The 27,430-nt window shown below is 28.1% G+C and overlaps 1 protein-coding gene across 8 annotated transcripts in view; it reads left to right on the top strand.

Annotated features, from left to right (window-relative positions):
* The window catches only part of LOC103575801 (ras GTPase-activating protein raskol), a 76,763-nt gene that overhangs the window by 27,721 nt on the left and 21,612 nt on the right, over window positions 1–27,430 (top strand). For 5 of the 8 annotated variants that reach the window (XM_053740902.1, XM_053740899.1, XM_053740900.1 and 2 more), the window contains one exon: window positions 4,830–4,895. The exons of 1 other annotated variant lie outside the window; for it this stretch is intronic. In XM_053740902.1, the coding sequence (XP_053596877.1) occupies window positions 4,830–4,895 (66 nt within the window). Of the gene's footprint in view, window positions 1–4,829; window positions 4,896–8,903; window positions 10,695–23,900; window positions 25,470–27,430 lie in introns of those variants that run through there. 2 more of the 8 variants (XM_053740905.1, XM_053740897.1) reach the window with 2 other exon arrangements.

The raw sequence follows: 27,430 nt of genomic DNA, 5'->3' as shown, positions 1-27,430 counted from the left end.
TCTACTAGGGATATTAAGCTGTAAAATCACCAGGTAACATTAACCTTTTCATCAATATTCTTAATGTATTAGCGGTTGATTAACTAAAAAACCATAAAAAGGCGATTTCTTGTAGGTTTTTCAAATTGATATTAAGGATGAAAAAAAATTTTTTTTTAAAAAATCGAAAATGTGGCTTGTGGAAAATTTATTCGAGTTTCTAAAGCTGCTCTCAAAATTACTGTGCGACCATTAGTTGCTGATATATTGACAATCAAAGACAAAAGAATCCTTTTTCAGTTGACGGTTGATACCTCAGCAGCAAATTGTCATACAAGAAAACCAAAAAAAAAAGGAAATTGTAGCTGAATAAATTTCCTAAACTAGCGATAAATTGGTTTTTTTGAAAAAAATTTCCCGGCCCCGTAGACCCAAAAAACAAAATCGAAAAATTTAGAAAAATTTTGTCTCGAGCTATTCCTTATGATTTCGCAAAAACCGTGGCTCAAAAAGTTATTTTGTTGGAAGATCTTTAAACTAGAGATTTCAAGCTTCAATTCGCTTTTTTTATTTTTTTCGATATGACTATTTTTCACAAAAATACAGACTTCCAAAAATCATAAAAAAATTTATAAAATTTTCTTGTTACTTTGATTTTCTGGATAAGTGTAATAAAAATTTAAAAATACATTATGCAATTAATTTCATCATTCGTAAGTTTAAAGCGTAATAGTGATTTGTGATTATTTTGTATAAGCAGTTACAACACACAGGAAATTTCAATTTTACCGAGCTTTCGGCATTAATTAAAAAATTTATATGTGCTAACTACAGTTGATGTTGCATGGCAGCATTAAATTTTTAATATATATGCAAAACCTATTAAATAAATCATTGAAATTTGTTATTTTTTTTTAAACAAGATTAATGAATTTTATTTAATTACAGTAAAATTAACACAAGTAATAAATATTTGATGAATTTTTTATTTTTTCATGCAAGTTCATAAAGACAGAATTAAAAATAATACATTTATGATATTGAATATTCGTATTGTATTTTGTAACATGGCATATTAGACAGCGTCCGAAAAAGCATTTATTTTTTTTTTTAATAAATCCATCTCAAAAGTTACCCTAATACAAAAAACAAATCCTCCTCAAATTTCCGATCTGTATCTCAAAAATTGAGCTAGCGCACGTAGGGAGGAGGGGGGCTTTCCTATTTAAGATACATTGAAAAAAATTCGATTTTCTATTTTGTAAATAACTATGTCAAAATTTTTTTTTTCGATTTCTGAATTCGATGATCTTGTAGGAAATTAAATTCTTTAGAGAAAAGGTCTCTTTTGTCAAACGCTTAAAGTTGATAGAAAAAAAGTTATGAGAGTTGAAACTCAGGAGGAAAAAGTCGAATTTTTAAGATAAAAAAATTTGTTTTTTATTCGTTAACTAGCAGGATTTTTTTTTTTTTTATTATTTTACAGTTAAAGTTCTCATAAAGAATTGAATTATCTGTGAAAATGGTTCTTAGAGATGGTTTAATAGAGCTCATAGAAAGAAAGCTATTTACAAAATAGAAAAAACAAATTTTTTTCAATGTATTGTAAACGAGAAAGGGACCCCCTCCCCGCCCCGTGTGCAAACTCAATTCTTGACATACAGAGCTGAAATTTTAAGAGGTTTTTTTTTTTTATCAAAGTAACTTTTGAAATGTATTTAGTTAAAAAATAAAAAAAAAATTTTTTTCTGATACAGTCTAATGGAATATATTGAACGTTGTTGTATTTAAATAAAAAAAAATTTTTATATTTTATTCATTTAAATAATTTTTTTTTTTTCAATAGAAATTATTAAAACATTAACTCACTACTATAGCGCCTGTGTTAACTTTTTAAACAAAGTGCGTTTTTTTATCCAACTCGAATTTGTTCGCGTGATAGTTTTTCATTAGGAAAAAAAAAACTTTTGCAAGATCCGATCTATCATTTTTAGATTCGTTTTTCCTACCGTTTTTTTTTCCGCTATGATTTGTTAGTATTTATGTATGTATATATTTTTTAATTCGAACATTTACATTTATGCATTGAAGACATTTATTAATATAAAAACGTGTTTCAGTTCAATTATTGAATGACCGACAATCAAAGAGAATAAATTTTAATGATTTCAAAGGGTTATAATATTAAAAGTGTTAAATGTGTTATAATATGCTTCATTTTCGGTAATTATTATTATTTTCATTTGTCATAAAAAAGTGTGACATTGAAATGAGCTCGTAGGCTAAACTTATATAATGTAACGATTTTTTTTATCATATAAAATCAACCGGAAGTTCGTTATTAACTTGTAAAATATTTTTTTCCTCACACTTATGTACGTCATAAAGCTGACTATTTCTTTTAGTAGATCGTACATAAACCAACTACAGGTTATATTTTAATATAATAAATAAATTTACAATTGACTACTCTTTTAAGGAATAATAGCGACCTATTTTTGATTATATAAAATTCACCGATAAATTTTGAAAATCTTAAAAAGAGAGTTTTTAACGTCTTATAAAATTTTAGTGGTTGAGTAAAAATATTTTTCAAAGGGTTTTAACAAAACTTCTCCTGGTTGTTATTTGATTAATTACAAATAAAATGAGCTTATTTCGATTAAAATTGACCACCTCAATTTTGAGAAAAATGATATCAAAGTTTTGATACTTTTTAACAAGGGCTCTTAGGAGCTATTCACGAATTACGTAAGCACTCCTCAGGGGGGAGGGGTCAACTTGAATCTTTATGTATGCTTATTGTACCCAGGGGGTGCTACTCAAAAAATCTTATGTAAGATTTTTTTCAACAGATCAGTCAATAATTCGGATAATATTTCTACTCCGCCATTATCGCAATGTATTTGATTCCTTATATGCGTTGGTTTTTGGTATTACACGGCGAGAAAATTATAGTAACAGTTACAATATATTATGGGAATGGTTCCCATACTGCATGGTAACTGGTTTTTTTGAAATGTTGATTATAGGAACGGCACCCATATATGTTATGGTAACCATTCCTATAATTATGGATATAATTCCCATACGGTATCGGAATAGTTCCTATGGAATTATGGTAATGGTTACTATAATATTATGGTAATCGTTACCATAATATTATAGGAACAGTTACCATAATATTATGGTAATGGTTGATATAATATTATGGGAATGGTTACCATAATATTATGGGAATGGTTACCATAATATTTAGAAATTATAATAATTTTTTTTTTCTATAGAATTTTGCAGTGTAAATTATTATGAAGTTATTTATTATTATTATTATTTACAAATTAATTTTTATCTGATCAAAAATAATATTTTATTGTAATATAGTTTCACAAAAAGATTAAATATATAAAAAAAAATTATTATAATTTCTAAATATTATGGTAACCATACCCATAATATGATGGTAACCATTCCCATAATATTATGGTAATAATTCCAATACATTATGGTAACCATTACCATATACGCTTAGGAACTGTTACAATGTGGTTATAGGATTGGTTTCTATTTGCTTATGGGAACTATTCCTATGAGTATGGTAATCATTACCATGATTCTTTCACATGCGATATGGGAACTGTTACCATAATGATAGGAATTGTTACCATATTTATGGAAACCTTCCCAAAAAGTATGGGTCTATATCCCATAATCCCAAGTAATCATTACCATAACGGTATGTGATGATATTTCATAAACGTACTAGGAACAGTTACCATAATTTTCTCTCCGTGTACTTTATTTTTTAAATTAAAAAAATAGTGTATGCTTCTCATCATTTTGACCTTCCAATTTAATTTTTAAAAAACACTAACTTTAGATGGGATCAAACTCGCGTACTTTGAATCATAAGTCTTGCCTGCTATCCTTTAGGCTGACATACTTCAGAAGTATTATGTTCACAATTTTAACTATAAAACAATGACAACGATTAGAGGTCTCTTTATTCTCATGGTTTGAACAGTCTAATGGGGGTATTTAAAATAAGAGACAAGAGACTGATTTTCTTGGACTGTTCTTACTATTCTTAAGAATTTTAATTTATCAATCGGAGAAATGTTCAAAAGTTAGATTTTTATTCCATGTGCTTAACAATTTTTAACACATTTTTAAGCTAATAATGTTTTTATGTAAAATTCTAAAAAATTGATAATAAAAATGATTGATTAAATAATTAAAAGCCGTGAATAAGAGAACGCGTAAAAAAAAGTATCTATAATTTTTTTAATCGAATATGGTTAATAAATTACACAATATAACAGTGTCAATAATTAGAATATATACCTGCTTATAAGTTTCTATTAATATGAAAAAAAAAAAACCTTTTTTTTTCTTTTAAACATTCAACAGAACTGTTTAAAGAATTACTGTAGATGTTTCTACATAAAGAGATGAAAAGTACCGTGAAATAAATTTTTTTGTCTCGTTTTTTCTACAATTTTTTTTGTCGCTAATTCTTGTTACAAGAACAAACAATAGCTTTAAGATACGGTCTGTATACGTTTAGTGCGTGTTGTTGCTCTTCAGCTCATCAGTGTAACAAGCATTACTAACCTAACTTGATTTGTTAGATAGACGCGTGTACAGTTGCATAATTATGTATAACAGAACCCGTTGCATCAAATCTATAGTGTTTACTTCTCGCATCTATTCGCAAAGTTTACTAACCATGAACAAATATATTAATTTTAAATTTACCATTAAGTTTATTTCATTTTCATTTTTTTTTATTTTTACTTAAATCAGATTTCATTTGGATATTTATTAATTTTTATTTCATTTTGTTTCAGGTGAGTTAAAGTCTTTATCTTTACCCCGGGGGTTTCCCCCGCCCGAGAATGAGGACAGTAGTAAAGGTAAGCATTTGCTTGGTCTTTTTATGCCAATGACTAAAAGAATTATCTAACAACTATTATCACGACATGCAAAATATATTATACACCTCATTTTTCTGCAATATATATGTGCATATATAATACATATAATAATTTAATAATACATACTATTTTCCTTTTTTTCATATATATAATAAATTTTACATTTATACTAATAGACAACTCTAGGAAATAATTCTGGACAATTTATATTTCCGTTTTTTTTTTCTTTTTTTATCGAAACCTTTTAAATACAAAAGAAAAGAAAATGTTGAGTCAACAACGTCTATCAAAAAAATTTTCTTTTGGTTGTTTACTCGAACTAATTGTTAACAATTTTTCGAGTCGTTATATTTCTACATGAAAAACAAAAAACTCATAAAAACTATACAACGCTTTTGAATTTCGTGTACGAAATACCATTTCACGGAGAAAAAAAAGAGTAGTTTACTTAAAAATATAAGTTAAAATTACTAAATTTACACGGAGAAATTATTCCTGTTTAAAATGCTGTCATAGTAAAGCTAGACCATGTTGGTCATCTGACAGAGATTGAAATAAACATGCAACAATTACTATGGCCAGAGTAAAATTTACAATGGTTACAGTAAATTGTGATATAATCATTGTAAATTTTGCTATGACCATAGTAATTTTTGCATGTGTTTATTTCAATTTTCGTCAGGTGGCGAACATGGACCAGCTTTACTTTGACACGCCGTATTTTGAACCAGAGTAATTTCTCCGTGAAATTAGTAAACTTGACTATATATTTAGTGAAATTTACTATACAATATAGTAAGTTTTACTATAGTAAATTTCGATACTTACTTTAAGAAAATATACTTGGTTGGAGTACATTTTTACTAAGATTAAACAAATATTTACTCGGTACTATACAAGCATTTATATTAGAATGGAATTAAATACAATTAAATTTTTAGTAGTTTTTCAACTTATTATTATGACTATTGTTAATATTTATGGCATGTATATTAGTGTTGATGTCATTTTCGATATTTAAAAATGACTTGGCCGAGATTCGGAACCCTGATCTCCTGCGTGCGAATCCTTGTGAATGTATGAAGACAAATTTTAAAAATAAACTTTCTTTTTGAAACGAAAAAAAAAAAAAACGCATTTGGAAATAGAAACTTATCCTTTTCCTTAAAGCTATTCAGTACACTGAGAAAAAAATTTTCTTCTGACAACTAAATTTTAGTTATGACAATGAAATTTTTTATATTCCACCAACAAAATAAATTATTAGAAACTATAAAATATTTAATAAAGATAATTACGCGTTAAGTAGCAAGCATAAAATCAAATTGACTACCTGTAGGGCTTATAAAGTATATTAATGAAATATATTAGCGAGCCTTAGAGTATATAAGTTATTAATTATAATTAAATATTATTTTCAAATCACAGAATATCTATTTAACAATTAAATTAATTCATATTTAGTAAAATAATTTATTTCCTTAACACGTATTTTTTCTGTACTTTGACAAAAATTGTTCAAAGAAACATTTATATCATAGTGTAATACAGGATACCCCTATATTACTACCAAAAAGGGTTATCGTCTCTCTGCCAATATTCAACGGGTAACCCGCCCTATAAATGCTTTAAGTTGGTAATATAATAATTCTGAAATAAGTTTCTTACCAGAAACACTACAAAAGGCTCAAAGAGCTCGAAAATGTATGCACAACAGTATTTTCGAGCTTAAGGAGCTCGAAAACAGCGGGAAATTTTGGAGCTGGCCCGCAGGGTCAACTGATAGACCGATTTTTTTTGTGTCTAAGTAATATTTATTAGAGTTAATATAATAATATTTTGCTTTAATATTTGAATTTGTTGACACTACAAAATAATTTAGTTGTCTATCAAATAAATATTTTCTTAACTTTACCAAATGATTTTATTATGTAGAGAGATAATTATTAATGTCAATCGAATAGAATCTATTAAATTATGAAATGCATTTGTTAAAAATGAGAAGATAAATTATGTTGATGAAATAAAATTTAGCTGTCCCAAATAATTTTTAGTTTAATAGAATTTAACAAAACCAATTTAATTGTCCGAAAAGAAATTTTTTCTCAGTATATTATGTATACTCAAGACTAAGCTAAAAAAAATTTTTTTATTGAATACTAAAAGTTTGAAAGAGTTCGATATTTATAATAAAAATAATTTTGCTTTCATTTGTAAACCACCAAGTTTTCTTAATTTAAGAATATTTTATTTTAATTTATAATAAATAATAAATATTTATTAAAAATTTTAATTCAAATGATGTTTTTTTTATTCTTTGTAATAGTTTTAAATGCAATTAGTGCAGTTTTGAAAAAAAAGTTATTCAATTCTTATATTTATTGAATTATTATTATTATTTTTTCTTCATAATTTTACAAATTTTCACCGTTTTAAGCTTTTATGAAATTAATTAAATTAGAAAAAAACTGATAAAGTTTCACTCGGAAATTCCTAAAATAGCTAAATTTATAATGAATAAAATACACATGTGCCCAAATATTTGCTAAACTTACAAATAAGTATAACAACATTTATGAAATAATTATTATTTTTTTTTTAAATTTCATCTACTTAACATTTAACGAGGACAAAATTTTCATTATTTCATTTCTTGTGTAGGAGCGACAAAGATAGAGTAGTGAGAAAAGAGTGGGAGAATCTCTGCGTGAATCCAAGAGAAAACTTACTTGGCTTAAGTCCGCAGTACTCTTGGTTCGAGATTTGTATTTTAATTCAAGTTATTACTTTTTGATTGATTCAAAACATTGCATTACTTTATTCAAAATTGTAACTTTCTTGTACTGAATATTTATATTTTTTGGTTAAAGTTATAAATATTTTACAGTAAGGAACAGTACTTATTAAATCAAGAAATGTAAATTAATTAACTAAATAACTCAACTGTTGAATCAATCTTTGAAGATTTATTGAATCAAAAATTTTTTTTCTTAGTTCAAGATTTAAAATCTAAGGAATTTTTTAATTCCCTCAAGAAAATCTTGATTTTCATTCTATGTCCTTAAAAGTTGCTTGGCTCAAAAAAAATAGCTTTGAGCCAAATAATTTCTTTTCTGTGTAATATTAATTACCATTCTGTGATTTTTACCATAAACTTGATAATAAATAACAAAAATAATTTAATTATTGATTCTAATTAATATTTTTTACTTAAATATATCCAATATTAAAATATTTTCGAGACTCGTTTACTCCGTGCATTTACTCCAAAAAAATATACGTAAATAAACTGATAAAATTGTAATTTATTCGACGTAAAAGTACTAAAATAATTCAATGTCAAGCGTTGAATATGGTTTTTTTTTATTTTATTTATTTTTTATTATTCGAGCATAAAAAAATGGTGTTAAGCGATGGCACACAACGTAGTGGACCGTCATGATGCACACGATGCTCTAAAAATAGTGGTCGCCATAACCGTACATTTTATATGCATGTAGACTCATAACTAGGGCGTCTGTTTAATACTTATTCATAAAGATAGGTCAGATAATTAGAACAAAACTAAATTATGCCGATTTAAAATTTTAAAAAATTACATACTACAGCCTACATGTATGACTATATCATTATCATCACTACACATAGACAATAATCAGAGTAACAATTATATTCAGATATAGTGTATGTACTATTGTTCATAGAAGTTTGTTCTCAAATGAAATATGTCAGGGATGGTAATTAGTGAAAGCTTTTATTTACAATCGTGCAATAAACCGTCATAACAGAGGACGTTTGACGTCGCGCTATTGTATTTTAAACGAATATATCGTATACGTACACATATGTAATAATTCTGTGGGTTTATATGTTAGTACAGGCGCATAAACGATACGATGCGTCGGCTCGGTCGGTTCACTTCGGCCACACACGTTTCCCCCACTTGTTTTATACACCAACCACAAGTCTCACAGTCTAGTTTTAACTTTGCTTGGATATGAGTGGACTAACGCGCGCTCTTATAATAATTAATAAACAAGTAAATAAATATTTTCACTTACTTAATTAAATACATAAATTACTTATTTAATGCAATCAATAATCTGTGATAAAAAAATTATCAGTGATATAGTAGTTTTATTTTAGTGATATAATTGATTATTTAAATAGATAAAAAAATAATTATCGATAGACAAGTGGATTTAAATTATTATTATTTAAAAAAATATCATGACATTCTCATATGTTATTTATTTTATTATTTATACTTTTTTCGGAGTATGTTATACTCGGTTTGGACGCGGTGTCCTTGGTGTTTTGTGCAACAGTACTCGCTTATAAGTTGATGTTTCGAGTTTTCGTTGTTATTTTGTAAAGAGTATTGTAGTCGTGTACACAAAAGAAAATTCAATTGTATAAAGTTATTATATTTAACGATAAATAACAAAAGAAACTCAGAGACTTAAAAATACTTATTTTCTTTCTCTTGCCTGACAATTGGATTTTATTTAAATCGGAGTATCGTTAAATATATGACATACATGTTAAAAGAGAGAATCTCTTGTTGAGTTTAAAGACATATATTTATATATATATATATATATATCATATCAAAGAACGTACATATAGAGTTGTGTCGTCGTGCAGTCTCGACGAGTTGAGTATTTCCGCAATATGATAAATAATATATGAGAATTATCAATGAGTTTAGTGAGATAAGATACATATTGGCATCCCTTCAAACACATGGGGCTTTGCACCTGTTTCATTGCCGCATGTTCACAGTCCAGGTGGTAAACAGTAAAAAAGAGCTGAAAAAAAAGAAGGAAAGAAGAAAAAAAATTACATAAAAAGAGGGAAAGAAACCCCGCTGCTTCATATGTGTTTCCGTTCAGCTCTCTTGCCACTTTAATATGTATACATTTAACTACTAAAAACTCAACAGTGTTGTGCTATATCACACCAGTATGTACATGGTATAGTCTAGATAAATTTGTAAGGACTGAGTTTATGAGAAGAGAAAAAAAAATAAGGCAACGCCCACCACATGAGTAGATTTATTAAAACGAACTGGACAGAGTGGTCACATTTATTTACCGGATGTAGTGTTACACTGACTGAAAACGCCGCGACTCTACTGATATATCAATTAATATTTCGTCGAATAGCCTTGAGAACAAATAAATAATACAATAATATAAAGTATCAGTATACATGTTTAACGTCATTAACACCAGGCTAATCAGTAATTGCTGTATTTATATATTATGATGACGTTTATTAAATTCTTATGACATTTAAAATTATTATACTAAAATATAATTTTTTATTATGTAAATGAACAAGCCGATTTTTTTATCCGAATCAGTCTTCCTGATCTTTACGAAAGGACATGGTACTTAAGCCTCTGAAAAGACTCACCGGAAGTATGAGCAGGTAGTAGACTCTATTACGTCCGGTTTTCGGTTTCGAATGACAACCAACAATAGGATATCTCCGTTTTATATTTCGTTTGTTTGTAACAGAATTATGGGATATAAAATTACTTAAGATCACTTCAAAAGTTATCACCTGTGAACTAAAAGTATACATAGAGTTGTAGTGATAGTGATACTATAAAAATGTCGAGTTATTTACTTTACTAATTATTGTGCAATAGTAAATTTTAAAATATGAATCCCGCTGTGACTAACGAAGCGACATCACCAGGGGGTCGACGACTCTCACGTAGTTTTCACTCTTGTCTTCGTGGTGCTGATACTGATGAACCCGAATCAGGTACATTAATTATTAATAATCATTTTATTATACTGAGAGAAAAAAAACTAAATTCAAGTAATTATTTTTTTTTTCCATAAATACTCAAAATAAGTAATTTTTTTCTAAAATTAAATTGATAATTCTTATTTTAAGAAAATTATTATTTCACTTTAGCAATTCATTTATAGAAGTATTAAATACTTAAGGCGACCAAATATTTCGACAATTTATTTGATACGTTCTCAAATTTATTACAATTAAAATCTTCAATGAAGCAATTATTTGGTTAAGTAAAAAAAAGGAACTGAAGAAAGATATAATTTAAAGTTAGAAAAAAATTTTTGCCCTCAAAAAATATAAAATATATTAATTTTTTCGAGAGCTACTTCTATAAACTATTAAATATTTAGATTTTATTATTTAGTTGTGGAAATTAATATTGAAGATGACAAATATCGATGAATAACTTAAAGGTTCATTAAAAATATGATTTCCAATAAGTCACTGTGGCTGAGCGTCATAAGTCTCGCGTGATCGGTCTAAGTTCGAATCTTAGGTAGGATAATATTATTTATTTATAAAAAAAATGTTCGTTAAGTTACAAAACTAATCTGAACAACATTAGATAAAAGAATGCATGTTTAGTAGTGTTCTTTTAACAAAATAAAATTTATTTCTTAATATTAAGCAAGTAAATAAAATACTTGAATAAAGATATTATTTTATTTGATTGACAAAAATAATTGCTTGGCTCTATTTAACTTACCAAAATACTTAAATCAATCATTTTTTCTTAAAAATATACAATTTTTTTTTCTCTCCGTGTGTTTATTTTAAACAATAAAATTTTTTTTAAATAAATAAATTAGTTTATTTTATGCTATGATAATTAACAAAATTTCATGTAATAATTGAATAAATAAATAAATAAATAAATATATATATATATATATATATATATATATATATATATATATAAGTTATGAAAGTAATTACACATACGTGTCAGAAATCGAATAATTATTCTGGGCAGGTTTCGCGATTATGACGCAATCAGCCGCGATGATACACATGAGGGTGTACGAATAAAAATTTAATGATGACAATATTTTCTTTTTTTTTTTTTTTTTTTTTTACATATTTAACTTTAAAAAAGAAAAAAAAATTAGGAGTTAAAGTGTCGGCAGTATAATACAATAATATCTAGTATTGTTACCCATAATATTTATGAGTTTAAAGTCGCGCTTTGATGATTGCACCTTGCGTGGGGGATTGCCAGAAACATATGAGGGCGAAATATATACATTTATTCATTTAGCTACTGTGGCACGAACTTAATATAAGTACCGCATACGCATACGTGACTATATGGGAATGGCATTAATATTTACTCATGTCATTTATACAACCTCCACTTAATGCCGAGTTTCAAGCAGTTCATTACTGACACCGCAGCTCGACTTATCACTATACTTTATATATATGCATGTATATTATCCTAAAAACGAATGTGTTGTTTATTTATCATCACTGCTAATAAACGGTTATTTCTTTGCATTTAAATATCACAATCAATTTTATAAATATAGTGAAGGTTAATAAAAAGAATTAATTTATTGAATATGAAAAATAAATACGTTAAAAACACATCTCATAATAAACATCGTAAGTTTTCTACCTACAATATGTATATTTTATATATTAGGGAGGTGTAAAAAAATAGATCACAAATTATTCGTGTCTATCAAATATCAATATATGATTCGAAATTCAAATCACATTTTAGAACAAATTAAAAAATTCGAAAGATTTTAAATGGTTCGAAAAATCTGAATTTTTGTTAGTTCTTGTAAAAAAAATTTGTATTGTTTATCACAAGTTACATAAAAATTTTATACTCCAAGTTTGAGCTTTAAAACTTAAACTTATTAGGTTGCTCAAGAATTTTAAAAATTCTTAAAGTATTTAAAAAATCTAGTGTTTCTTTATTTCAAATATTTTTTATTGCTTCGGCAACCGATACTACTTATAAGGTGCCACAAGCCCTGTGTTAAATAAATTATCTCCTGAAATATTTTACTTGAAAATACAAAAATTTAAAGGATAGCTAAAAATATAAAAAATTCAAGAAACTTTCTAATTATTGTTCATCCTAATAAAATTCATATTTTTCATCATATCTGCGCCAGAAGTTTAAATTTCTGCTCCGTTTATAGGAAGAAGAAAATTGTTTTTTTCTTTTATGAGAAAACATGTGGTATTCTTTCCATAAACAGAGTCAAAAATTTAAACTTTCAGATACAAATCCGGTCAAAAATAGTATATTACACATTCAGGGCGGAGAGTAGGACGTTCCGATCCGCGTGTTGGCCACCCTCACCTTCTGCTTGGGGAGGGAATTCGTAATTAATGGTGCATTACACATCTAGGTGTGTAATGTACTATTTTATGATACCAACGCGACTTAGTTTCAGTGTCTCTACAGCCAATTGAAATGAGCTAATTTCAGTCCAATATGCCGTGAAAAAAATATAAGCAAACACGTAAATTGCGAATGTCTTCAGTCAGCGGGCAGCAACAAATGTGTTTTGGCCCTTGAGAATAAACAATTAATGTCTACCCGCTGACTGAAGACATTCGTAATTTAAACTCTGATCGTTGTCAGAACTGTCACTTATTTACGTAAATGACAGTTCTGATTTGCTGATTAAGTTTTATAATAATTAATGTAAACAATAAATATACTAATGCAAAAAAATAGAGGAACGAAAAAATTTTAAAAATTTTTTATTGATTTTTGAAAATCTGTAACTTTATGAAAACTAATTGTGTCGAGATTTTTAAAAAAGCATTTTAAAGCTTGAAATCTCTAGTTCTAAGATCTTTTGATCAAAATTTTTTTAGATTTACGATTATTGCGCAATCATAAGAAATAGCGCAAGAAAAATTTTTCTGTTAATTTAATTTTTTACATTAGTGTAGTATTTAATATTTTCGGTTTAATCATAAATTACAAGTGACAATTTACGTTTACGCTATTTATCACACCATTGGTCTTAAATTAACTTGTTTTTGGCTGCTGACACTGAAACTTTAAGTTCCAATCCAGGTAATCATGAAAAATATAGTCTCTGGCACAGGATGGAACACGATTTCAGAGTGTGGTCGATGTCAGCCCTACGGTTCGAGGAGTTATCTTCACGCTGGTCTGAGATCCTTTTTCGTTTCACACAATACACTATTTAATTGTTCAATTTTGAAATAAACAGTAACAAAACTAATATTATAACTAAGGTTATTAACAGTAATTTGTAGAGTTCGTCACTTACGTTGACAACCAAATAAGTATACGCAAATCCGTTATGTATCGGTACTTAGATATATATTTACTAGTTTGCACGCAAATGTTGGCCATTAAGTAGTTCAACACGGCGTTAATCCATTTTCTTGAGTGGTCAAGTCGGTCGATTGATGCCAAAACAAGTAATTGAAATAACTGACAATTATAATTATCTAGACATTGTTTGAATTGTAGCAAATACAAGTTATTATGCAATTTCATGGAGTACTTATATATACTATATTTTTTTTTAAATAAGTTGTTATGTAATATTTTAATGTACGAAGTACATTAATTTTAATGAGAATATCGGATATAAAAATTTCTCTTAACTTAGAACATTATAATTTAATTTAATTTATACAGTATTTGCTATAGTGAATTAATTAGAAGTACTTCAGTAATTATCATATAGAAATTGTATTATAAAAATTAATTTAATTATTTGATTGCAATATAATGTGAAATAAATGTAGTTGAGGTTCAATTTTATAATTTTAAAAATTGTGTCAATAATTAATGGAGTATATTAATTTATTTTCGATAGTTTAGAACAAAGGTTGATACATGTAGTAAGCTCTTTGTCAGATAAATTTGATGATGGTCCTGTACAGAGCTCTCAAACACCGTACAGAGTAGAGGGGAATTAGAGCGCGTGTTCTCAGATATGGTCAGCGAACCCATTAAATTTATACGATGATGTCGCAAAAAATTATTGTCCCTTTGACAAAAAAACTACAATACGAGAAACGTGTTTGTGTGAATAAAATTTTTGTATCATTTATTACATTCGTTAGTACGCAATAAATTATAATACTATTTTAAATTCAAATAATAATTTAATTTAATTTTTTTATTTTTGTTACAGGTAAGTTTAAAGTTAAATCATTGCCACGTGATTACTCTCAATGTAGTGTGAGTTTAACGAATGGGCGAGGTAAGCTTATTGCAGTTTCGATAAAAATATAAATATTTAATTATAATTAACACTTTCTATACTAAATACACCCACGAAGACCTATATCTTATAAATGTGCGACACCCCACGCATCGGAATAAATAGTATGTTCACAAGAAGAAAAAGAAAAATCTTATAGTGACGCACAATATGATTTTAATGTGAAAGGATATATGACTTTATAATTGATCATTGTTTATCGTATCTCATAGTCATAGAAAACGATAGAAATATGAAAACAGGATATAAAAAAATTAAACAAACATTAATTTTCATGTATAGATGTACTATATGTTTTGGAACGTGTGAATTATTTTATTCAATTCGTATCCCAGGTAGCCATTAAGTTCGTTCAGTAAAAGTTTTTTTCAATTTGCCGCCAAGTTTACATCAACATCAGGCTATCGAGCTCTTGGATACAAGTGAGCTCAATTTTGACAGCAAATTGGTGTAAGTCTACTACCGCAATCAGAAGGCAAATCAACACAGAAATTTTCCATTAAGTTGCTTAAAAAATAATTTAAGAACGAAAGTTACACTCAGATTGACCGCAAATTGGCATCATTTAACTAGCACGTCAAATCTTTTGAGTCATCTTCTCGTCAAATTGTGGTAGTAAATTTACATTTGCTTTTTGTCGACTTGCCCTCATAGCCACGTTACGGCAGTAGATTGATGCTAATTTTTTGGGAAAGTTGAAACCAACTTGTAGTCAACACTTACAAAATGTAGAGTTACCGTCAAGTTGATGGCAACTTACTTTCTGGTAAGGGACTTTTGTTGTCAAGGTGGCTATTAGGGTTTCTATTGTATTTTTACTTTTTGATATACCCAAATAACCAAAAATATTGAATAAATACAAGTTGACTTTAACTTTGCTAGAAAGTTGGCGGCAATCTGTAGTTACAATATGAAGACAACTTGATATAGAAAGTTTCCGTCAAGTTGCCATCAACTTTTGCGCACATCGACAAGTTTTAGTTGCATGTTGTCGTCAAGTTGCAGATGACTCTGATAACAAGATTTTCTGGTCAGAAAGTTAGTGTCAATTACTTGACGACAACTTCAGCCTTTGTAACTATTGACTACAAGTTGTTACCAACTTTCTCAGAAACTTAGCGACAATTAACTGCTGCAACTTGTCGTCAACTTCCTGAGAAACTTGTAGTCATTTTGTCGACAAGTTTCTCGGAAAGTTGCCGTCAACTTATGGAAATGCCAGCTTTTGCGGCCAACTTGGCGACAGATTGCGGCAGTAGGTTGTCGACAAGTTGCGGCCAACTTGGCTATCGGGGAGCTTGAAGTTAACTTGTGGTTGAGGTGGCTATCAGGGCAAAGCAATACTCTGAAAGCCACACTCTAAATATAATTGCTTAGCAAGCTCTGCAGTGAAGCATCTACGGCTAACTTAACGACAAGTTTCTGGCAAGTCTTGGCTGAATACTACTTGCGTGCAAGTTGATGAAAATCTACTGCCGTCATCTGAATGCAATTTGACAGAAGAACTTGCCGTCAATTTGAAGTGAAACTTTCAATCAACTCAACGTCATTGTCTGACAGTAACACTTGTAGCCAAATTGAATTCAAGTTTACAGGCAATTTACTGTCAACTTAAAGGTAACTGCTTGCTCTCCAACACTTCGCGTTACTAAAACCATAAGGGCTTATCTCAAAATATACGCCCTTTTGGTTCTGCAGAACCAAAAGGGCGTATAAAAAAACTTTTTTGCTTCAATCAATGTAAAAATGTTGACAACATTAGAATCTATTGAAAAAACGAAAGAATTTTTTTTTTTTGATTTACGCCTTTTTGGTTTTAAGAAAAAATTTTTTTAAAATCATAAGGGCGTATCCTGTTTTTTCGATTTATTATCAATTATAGGTAAGAGTAAGAAAAAAAATTGCCAGCGTAATAAAAATTATCACTCCACAATTTAATTTATATGAACGAATATTTATTTAAGTGAAAAAACAAATAAAAAATAGAGAAAAAATAAATTCATCAGGGTATTAGTCCTATACCATCTCCATCGTCAGAATCATCTGTACCTAAGAGTATGAAAAAAATTTTTTTTATTTTTTTTAGAACATAACTTGACAATAATAAAAAAATTTATAAACTATTACCATCGCTGAAAATTAATCTTTAATAATATTGATAATATTTTTGTGGGACGGTGCCTGATGCACAAAAATGATTTAGGTCATTGAACTTGCTTTGATATATTGGTATTCTAGAACCATAACAATTCTCAAGAACAACGGTAATTGATTTTTGAAAATAAAAAGAAAAAAAAAACAGGAAACAGAAAATGAAACTTTGATTGAAAAATGAAAAAATGCACCTTTGAAAAATTGAACAATTTAAATGTGCATTTTTTTAATTTGATTAAATTTAATTTCACAGCACTCATAGAATTTAGAATTTTTTCGTTCCCGAATTATACATATTTTTTACATTAATTGTTGAATTAAAAAAATTGTGACAAACTTAAGATTCGATCAAAATTAAATAAAGAAATTTGGTTTTTTATTCAAATAAATATTTGTTCAGATAAATTAAGTTGTGGAGTGATAATTCTTATTACCCTTGCAATTTTTTTTCGTACTCTGACCTATAATTAATAATAAACCGAAAAAATAGGATACGCCCTTATGACTTTAAAAAATTTTTTGCTTAAAACCAAAAGGGCATAAAACAAAAAAATTTTTTTTTTCGTTTTTTCCATAGATTTTAATGTTTTCAATATTTTTACATTGATTGGAGCAAAAAAAAAAAATTTTATACGCCCTTTTGGTTCTGCAGAACCAAAAGGGCGTATATTTTGAGATACGCCCTTTTGGTTTTAGTAACGCGACTTTCCTTTAAGAGGGTTTGCCATCTATTCTCTTTCTCACACACGTGTGAACAAACGAAACGGTCCTTATTGCACTTACATTAGCAAATGGAAATTTCAAATTCTCACGTATAAACTGAAATTTCCGAACCGGAAGCATTTCATTCGATAAATAATAACTTTACGCATCGAATGACATATTTTATTTAATTATTTGGACCTTTATCTATGAAAATGGTTCATTTGAAAATCATGTGTTTCATTCTCTTAAGTTATCTTTATAATACGGCAGTAGCTCGTAGTTAACTTACGGTTAAGGTGCCCTGATAGTCAAGTTGGCGAGAAACTGACGAGAAACTTGCAGCCGCAACTGGACACCAAGTTGGCCGCCAATAGTTGATACCTCCAATAGTTGATAGACATTTTCTGAGAAAGTTGGTGGCAAAAGTTGTAAATCCAAAAAGTTGACGGTCACTTTCTCAGAAAGTTGGCGGTAACTTGTAGCCAAAAGTTGCAAAAGCTGAAGTTGTCGATAACTTGTCGTCAAGATGGTCGGAAACTAATGAATGACCAACCTTTTCACGATCAACTCGTGTTATCAGGGTGGCTATCAGGGTAGTAAAATAAACGCATTCCAACGGTTGATATTATATGGACTGTCGATAATGTAGACATTTTATAATAGGTTTATCACTTTTTCTATTATCAACGATTAGTAAATATACAATACAGTTTAAAGCTATATTCTCTTAAAATGAACCATTTAAAAATACGCCAATCAGTGAATATTTAGTGCATAAATAGTTCTAAATATATCACTAATTCAATCAGTGATATACTTGGGACTGATTTGCAGTGAATATTTACTGATTTCAAGGATTTTTCACTGATTCATCTTAAGAGAGTAGAATATTTTGACTTCATAAAAAGAAATTTTATTTTTAATTGACATCAGTTTGAAATTAAGATTGAATACAGTGATTATATAATAATAATTATTATTATTTTTATTATCATTATAATTTTAATAATAATAAGAATAGTAAAAATGGGGATATTAATATTCAATACTTGAATTACTTATTTACTAAAAACCTATTTACTAATTTAAATAAAAAAAGGAATGAAACCGCAAATTAAAAATCGGTTAAACTCTTTTTAATAATATCATCATGTCCTGCAGATTTGGATCCATCGAATGCAGTCATGTTTAAAACATTAAAAAATTTGATTGATTGAATAAAAAAATATATTAAGGTATTCTGTTAACGTACAAACACTTCCATTAATGGAAGCTCTTTAGCTCCCTAACAAGGTGGTGGGACCATCATATAAGGTTTGTCCCTTACTTTTCTTTAATGCTTAAGATCATTGACCGTCTAAATCATTGTTTTTTATTTCATACATGACCAAATATAAATAAATATAAGTCTATCGATAATTATTAATTATTTTATTTCAACAACGAATCGTTGAATTGTAATAAAAAAAAGTATTGAAATAAAACAATTAATGAATTATGATTGTTGACCATTAGAGTAAAATATAGATTGCGGGCACTCTCCAGTTAACCAATCGCGTGTTCTTTCCCACGTATTTTCGTTGCAAGAGGTGAGAACCAAGAGAAATACGACCTCGTAAGAAATTCCCTTCTCCAACGGCTTTCTACTTCAAACTATTAAATTAAACGAGAAAAAAAAACTTGAAACAAAAGGTTTATCGTACTTTAACACGATAATCCATTGTTTGACTGTATTATTCGATTATTTCTTATCTGTAAACAATAATTAAATAATTTATTATTTTTCTCTACTCCTTTGATGAAATTCTTTAATCAACTTGTCTTAAGGTCTTTTAAAACTTAAAATCTTGGACGAATTAAACATCATGGAACTCGTTTGGAGCCGAGCATGTCTACTACTCCTTGTCGTGGTTGCACAGTCACGTATTTCTCCCTTTCCCTTTGTACCCTCTCTTTATCTTAGCCTTTCTCTTTCCTTCTCTTTTTCTCTTCTTTTTATATTTTTTTTTGAATTTGCGTCGCGTACAAACACCCGTAGTCTTTTCTTCTCTTTAAACTCTCATTTCTTTAGTCCTTAGCCCATGTCACGAATTCGCTTTTCTTTACTATATATTCTTTTCTTTAAAACTACTCTTCTCATTCATAATTCAACTATTTTTAAAAAATATTCTCACGTGTTCATCACGTCTTTCATTCTCTCCCCTATTTTTTTGTCTATTACTACGTATACATAGAAATAATTATAAATAGAACAGTTGTTATGTATTTATAAAAATGATAAATGGTGTTAGAAAAAAAAAAAAAAAAAAACATTTTTTCGGATACGCCACCCAAAGTGTAAATTATTAAAAGAGTTAGTGTTCCAAAGAGCTCCGGAAATATAGCTGTTGCTAAATGAATATAACGGGCCGTTATTTCCTGTCTATATAGTAATACATATAATCATGTATGTTAGTATTGAACCACGTGCGTAAATTGCAGATACACCGGTTATTCAGTTTACTTTTGTATTTACTTTGTTTATTTCTTATATACCTACTGTACTACTATTTAAACAAAACTAAAGGCTAAATACAAACGTAATAGGTGTGTCTCGTACTCTCGTGTATCGTGAGAAGACATCCGGATACTTAGAATGGAGCACCTTCAACTTATGCTGCGACACGTCTCAGTGATTCTCATGCCAATATTCTAATGATATTCACAGTATGAATATTGTTGTGTTACAGTCTAGACAACCGAGAAGAAATTTTTTTTTTTTTTGGTTTTATGGTCTTTTTTTTCCCAGCTTTCTAAGAGCTATAATATTTATGTGCATCTGAAATCAATTTTGCGTTTCATCTGTGTCGCAAACTTTTATTTTTTCTTTTTCACTCTATATATTTGCTGCTGCCTTTTCTTAAGAAACTGCCGAGGATATTCTTGGAATATTTTACAAACATAAATCTGTTTGAAGAATTTTTAATTTTAAATTTCGTTACTTGTATTTGGAAAAAATAATACTTAAATTTCAAATATATGTATAGGAACGCGTGTATATAAATTCATTTTAAAAGTTTTTAACAAAATTAATATTGCCCGTATTGTATACAATCTATGTATACATAGATGAGGATAAAAAGTATAATCACGCAAATATAAACGGGAATGGATTTTTTATAAATTTTAATTAAAATTTAAAATTTAAGGTAACAGACCCATTATCCGCTTACTTTTTATCGGAGTGAGATTAAAACAGTCAATATAAATTGCTAAATGAAATAAGAAATCATTTTTTTTTACTTTTAAATATTAGAATACAATTTCAATTTCGAGAATAGTCTTGATAGTTGATTATTTATTTATACTTAATTAAATAAATATGAAAAACTGTAAAAATAAGTATGACAATAATAATAATATTGACTCTAAGCCAAACTATTTAGAGGCATTTAATAAAAAAGAAGTATCCCATACAAAGTTTGGAAACCGGCCCTTGGATGGCCCATCGCCGGGCGAAGTATGATGATTAACGGCCGGTCATTGACAATTTCTAATGGTCCATGAACGGCTGAATATACAAATGATAACCCCGGCCCATTAATGGCGCCCGATTATCAGCCGGTTAATGGCAGCCGGCGATCAGCCAAGCATGCAAATGAATTTAATTTAAAAAAGTTTTTTTTTATTAACCTAATAGAATTCATGATCATTAACGTTTAAACTATTTAAGTGGGGTAAATGATGTGAAAAAAACTCGGTGAAAATTCTGCTGGGCTCTGGGCGCGAACTGCCATCCTTCTGATTACTGGGTCCGAACGATGGCGACTGGACGAAACTGCTAATGTTGAACTGACACTTTTGAATGATCTAGATATTTATTCTACTACAACCACTCGATTTTATAAAATATAAAGAGCAATTTAATTAAAATTTTCGATTATTTAGAAAAAAAAAGAAGAATTCCGTACTATTTTATTATAATTACATAATTTTTTAAAATAAAACTTATTAAATTAAATTGATTATTTATCAAGAACCCAGTTGAATTATCTTGCTCAACCACCAGTATTAAAAATGACATTTATTATAAAAATGTATGTATTATTTTTTTATTAAATTAATTTTTATAAATAAAGTTATAAAATTGCGGTTGTTTGCAAATAATAACGAACTAAAAAATATTTTAATTGCTAGTTGTAAATAACTTTAATCGGAAAATTAAAATATATTATTGATTAAAAATTAATTTAAATAAAAAAAAAATTATTAATTAAAGAAAACTATAATAATAAGTTATTTGTATAATTAATAATTGATTAGTAGATTTTTTTATTTGACAAAGTCATGGACCACTGATTCACTAACAGTACCCCAACGTTGTGAAACGATAATCGGCCAGTCATAAGTTGTCATTCATTGGCCAGCCATCGGCAGTGTCGTTTAAAATATTAAACGGCTGCTGGTAATTAACCATGCTTGGGCCATTACTAATTGCCAATGCTTGGCCGATTGACGGCAGTCAGACATCGGCCGATCTACAGCATTTTTTCCATTAACGGCGACATTGTATGGGTATCTTGGCCATTCATACAATTTTGCTACTTATTATTTTTGTCGGTATCGAGTTTTATAAATGAATACTTGTTATTAAAAATGACTTTTGATAAGCATTACTTTGACATGATAGTACCTATAGTGTGTTTGTTGTTAACAAATCTGTATGTAATTGATATTTTTTATTAATTATTATTGATGTTTAAAATAAAGACAGTTTAATACACTCATAGTCGCTCACTTAAAGTTGTGATGGCAATGGCCCTATAGGGTAGAAGTACCATTTGTGGTCACTGCTCCATTTTTGCACATTTAATACTTTATTTCAATCAATGAAAAAGTATAAAAAGAAATTTCCATTTTAATAGTGGGATAAAAGTATCTCTGAATACATTTTTAAAAATAAATGATGTCATTGTGTATTTTACAAATTATTTTATTTAAATTTTTCAAGTGTCGAAAACTGGCCCAAAAGTGGCCAAAAACGGTACCTCTCTACCTTACTTTCTCAAAAACAATATCAATTAAACTTTCATGAGTTTATTGATTTGGAGAATAATTCATAAAATAAGCTTTTCAAATATTAGAATAAAAGTTCAGTTAAAGTAAAAAATAGTCGGTTGAGCGGAATTTTGAAAACAGTCGCTCAGTTTAAATTTATAATAAACTAAAAAATACTTTATTAGGTCATTTTAATTTATTTATTAATAGTAATCCCAATAGCAAACCCATTTCTAGAGTTCCAAGTATATGAGTTACATAATATATTTTATAAAAAATTTCAATTAACAAAAATATTTGTAGGGATGGGCATGGTATCTATATATGCGGGGGAAGTACATAACTTAACTAAACAATAATATAAAGTATCACGCATCATTTGACATAATTCGCAAGAGGGTATTAATATCATTAATTAACCAGACATCTAGAGCATTGCTCTTGATCGGGTTTAGAAATTTTCCGTTTTAAAACATCTTTATTCAAAATTTCATACAAATGGTTCACATATGTTTTAGTTTTATCTTCTTAAATTGTTCCTGTTCCTATGGAACTCTACCGATCATTTTTATATTATTTTGATTAGATTTGTGTTTTAGAGTTATTTTAGGGTTTTTTTAGAGAATTTGCGGTAAAAATTTGAAAAAAACAAAAAAAAAACCATTAGATTGGGTCTGGGGTCTTTTACCTCATATATTTATTTAAATGTCATCAATAAAAGTTTAAGTCGGCAAAGCACATGTGTGTAGTGAAACACGACAAAGAAGCGTGAATCTTGATAATCTCTTGGTTTGTATTGGATCAACTCTCATGTATACATATATTTAATATAATTTATATAGCTGGTATATATCTAAAGGAAGTTCAGATGAATATATAGTGTACTACAAATGCACTCCAAAGCAAAAGTAAGCATCAATGCCACGAGGAGACTAACGTAGTTTCAAATAATAACCGCTAGTGGCGCTGAATGTTGTCTAAGTAAGAGATATGTGCCGATGGTATTTGAGAGAAGTTGAATATGCGATAGTCGTGCGTTCGTCCAGCTTGGCGGACGACAGAAACGACAGTCCAACGGTTTATTTAACTCTTATAACATTCAATACATTCACCATGACATTCTATCGTGTTTTCGAGTGCTAAATACCTTAATATTAAATACGATTAACTGCTCAATTAATTTCAATCCAATTCATGGAATTTATAATTAAAAGTAATTTGTGAAATAAAGTGTAACACGTGTTCATAAATATCAAATTATAAAATCGTGTCATCATTATTATTATCATTACTTTTTTAAATTAATTATCAATTCAAAAAATTTTTTTATAAAGAAAACTATTTAAAGGCATGATGTGAATTATAGAAAGTTATTATCCTTGATTAATAATTTATATCATTGGTATTTAAATATAAACAATTAAAAAAATACTAAACACTATTTATAATATGTTTATTTTAAATTGTCAAGGATTCAAAGTTTTTACTTGATGACATCAGAGTATTAGGGCAGACAAGAGAATTGAGTCATCAGTAGGGCGTTGAATAAACCCTAGTGTTTCTTTGTAAAGAAGAAAAAAGAGACACTTAAGAGGGTGATAATGTAAATGGTTTAGATAATTTTTCTCAAGTAGTGTTTACTAGTATTCATTTAAAAAAAAAGAAAATATAAAAGTTACAATGATTGGAAATGACAATAAAGATAAAGATGATTTACCAAAACGTCGGTCAACATTTTATGTATCTCTGGAAAATGACACTCGTAATTATCATCCTAAAATAACAAAATGTTTATCTCAAGATACTGATAAATATGCGTGCAATACATTTCCAATAAGTGGCACTAAAAATCCTCCGATATTGAACCGGACCTTTAGTAATAATGATGGGTTAAACAAAAGGTCAGAAACAAGTACAAGTATTATTGGTACGGGTACGGGTTCGAGTACTAGTACTGGTACAAGAGGTAAAGTACAGAGTCTTACACGGATGTTTGAAACACCACCAGTTGTAGTGGAATCGATTGAAGATACAACTCAAAGAAAGAAGGTCGAGAGGACACGTTCGTTGAAGACTATAGAAAGGTTTCAAAATCGTTTTGTAGGTAGAAAAGACATTGATAAAAAGAATAGCCGTCTTAACAATACAATAGGGTGCTTGGATATTAATCGAAACGATGAATTTAGTGAAACTGAACGACCAACTAAAAGAAAAGATGAAGCAAGAAATAAATTTTTAAAAATTCAAGGACCAAATCGACTTAATAATAATAATAACAACAATAATATTAATAATAACAATAATTATAATAATAACAATAATAATAATAGCATAAAAAATAAAAATAACAATGAAAATAATAATTCGTTTAGTAATTTATTGATTCGTCGAACTCATAGTACAAAAGTTGTAAGAAGTGCTAGTGCACATGTTAAATCATCGAGTGTTATAAGACATATGTCGGTTGATTGCCCTGTAGTAAATTCGTCAATTGAAAAAAATAAATTTCGTAGTAATGATTCAGATAATGATTGTGAAAATAATTTTGATGATGATGTTGATGAATCAGTATTCGAAGAAACTGAGGCCGTTCATTCAGGTAATTTTAATATGTATATTATATATATATATATATATATATATATATGATGTTGATGAATAATAAGCTTGTGGCTATAGATAATATTATAAGTAATGATGGGAAGCTGTAAGAGAAGCGGTGAAAAAGAAGGTTTGATGTATTGGATGAACCGGTCGGTGTGCATTAAGAAAAACAAGTCGGGACTTGCTACAAGAGTCCAGCACAACGGTTTAACTGATCGACTGACTAGGGCCATACCATCAAGAGATTTTATTTCTCGGGGCCCTTGGAAATGTGGAACTTGAGTCGAGTTCATTTTCTGGGAGACCTACTTGTGTTCGGCTCCGAACTCGTTCGTTCTCTTCCAATCGCATCTTTTTATTTTTTTTTTCTCTGCTTTTTTTTTTTATTTTATACTATACATTTGAATCAATAGGACCACCTGCTTAGAGATTTCTGTCACAGTCACCCACACTTTTAATTTAAAATTCAATTTTATTTTTTTTAATTATCAATACAGAATCTTCTATATCTAAAAAATAATAGATCCTTTTTTTAAACGTGCATCACGTAAAAACTACTGAATATTTTGAGATTAAATTTACGCTACAAAATTCTGCGTATTTCAAAGAAGGTTTTTTAGCTATATATTATTATCATTTTGATGATAAAAAGTATATTTTTTAAAATTTCATTTTAATAAATTTTATCGATTATCGATTGTTCTTTTTTTTGAATAAGCCCAAAGAATATAATATATATGAATCTGCATGATATAATTTTATTTTTTTTTTCTAATTAATATTTTAAAAAGCACTGAAAATGCTAGATGTAATAATAATAATAATCATCGTCAAATTAAATTTTTTTGTTTCAAAGTACTAAATATTTTATTTAAAATATCTGATAGTAATTTTAATCTTGAGAAATTTTATTGTTTTGCAAGGCAATATTTTTGATGAAAAATTATATATATATATTTTTATTGCCTGCGAAGCGGACAGGATCGGCTAGTTATTTATAAAAAATGTAACAGCTATTAAACTTTGAATAAATTAAAAAAAAAAATCAATTTTTTTAATCACTATTCAAATGATATAAAAATAAAATGTCAAAAGTATTTTATTGCTCGCGATAACAAATACTGCCGCCGGTATATATAAGAGTTTATGTGTGGAATAATAAAATGATATATAAATCTAGTGCGCAAATTGGTGCGTATAAATTTTTTACTGTAGCAGCATCCACTTTTGACATTGATAAAGGATCGGAACTATAAGTGTAATTGTCAGTGAACCTTTTAAATAATCCTTTTATATAGATTCGTCAGAATTGCCCGTATTAAATTGAAATGACCTCGGACGAGTTTAGTATATAATAATTTAACCTCAAGATAAAGCTGTTAGCACATGTCCTGAAGCTCATAAATCTTTTAATAAGCCATTTTGATCTCATTTTTCTCCCCCATCAGTTTTTTTTCGTAAATTGGGATAAATTATTTCCGTTACTACAATAAAAAAAAAAAAAAACCATAATGTCAATGTTTGTTCAAGGGATATAGATTATAAATTTTTTCATTATTTTCTAATTTTCTTTAACACACATCATTAATTTTTTTTTTTATATTAATTTGCTAACACTAAAGAGTCTACCATATGTTTAAAAATAAATATACTTTTATATTTATAACGGTCTAGTCATTGATATAAAATGTTATTGATTGTGATAAAAGATATATATTGTAAGAAAAAAGAAATAAGTACCCAACAAAGCTCAAGAAAATTTTTTTTCGCCCCTAGAAAATTTTTGTTTTTAACTCATAATGCAAAAGAATTCATTGGGACTAGAAAAAATTTTTTTTTAAGAATTTTTTTTTTCTGTGTAGAACAATTTTAATAAATTGATTAACACTATATGCATAAATATATTCTTGACCAGCATAACAAGAGCATGAGATCAGTATCACGATCTCAGAGTCG

The sequence above is a fragment of the Microplitis demolitor genome, chromosome 7, assembly GCF_026212275.2.
Source record: "Microplitis demolitor isolate Queensland-Clemson2020A chromosome 7, iyMicDemo2.1a, whole genome shotgun sequence".
Lineage (NCBI taxonomy): Eukaryota > Metazoa > Arthropoda > Insecta > Hymenoptera > Braconidae > Microplitis > Microplitis demolitor.
This window is presented reverse-complemented; position numbering and strand designations above follow the sequence as displayed.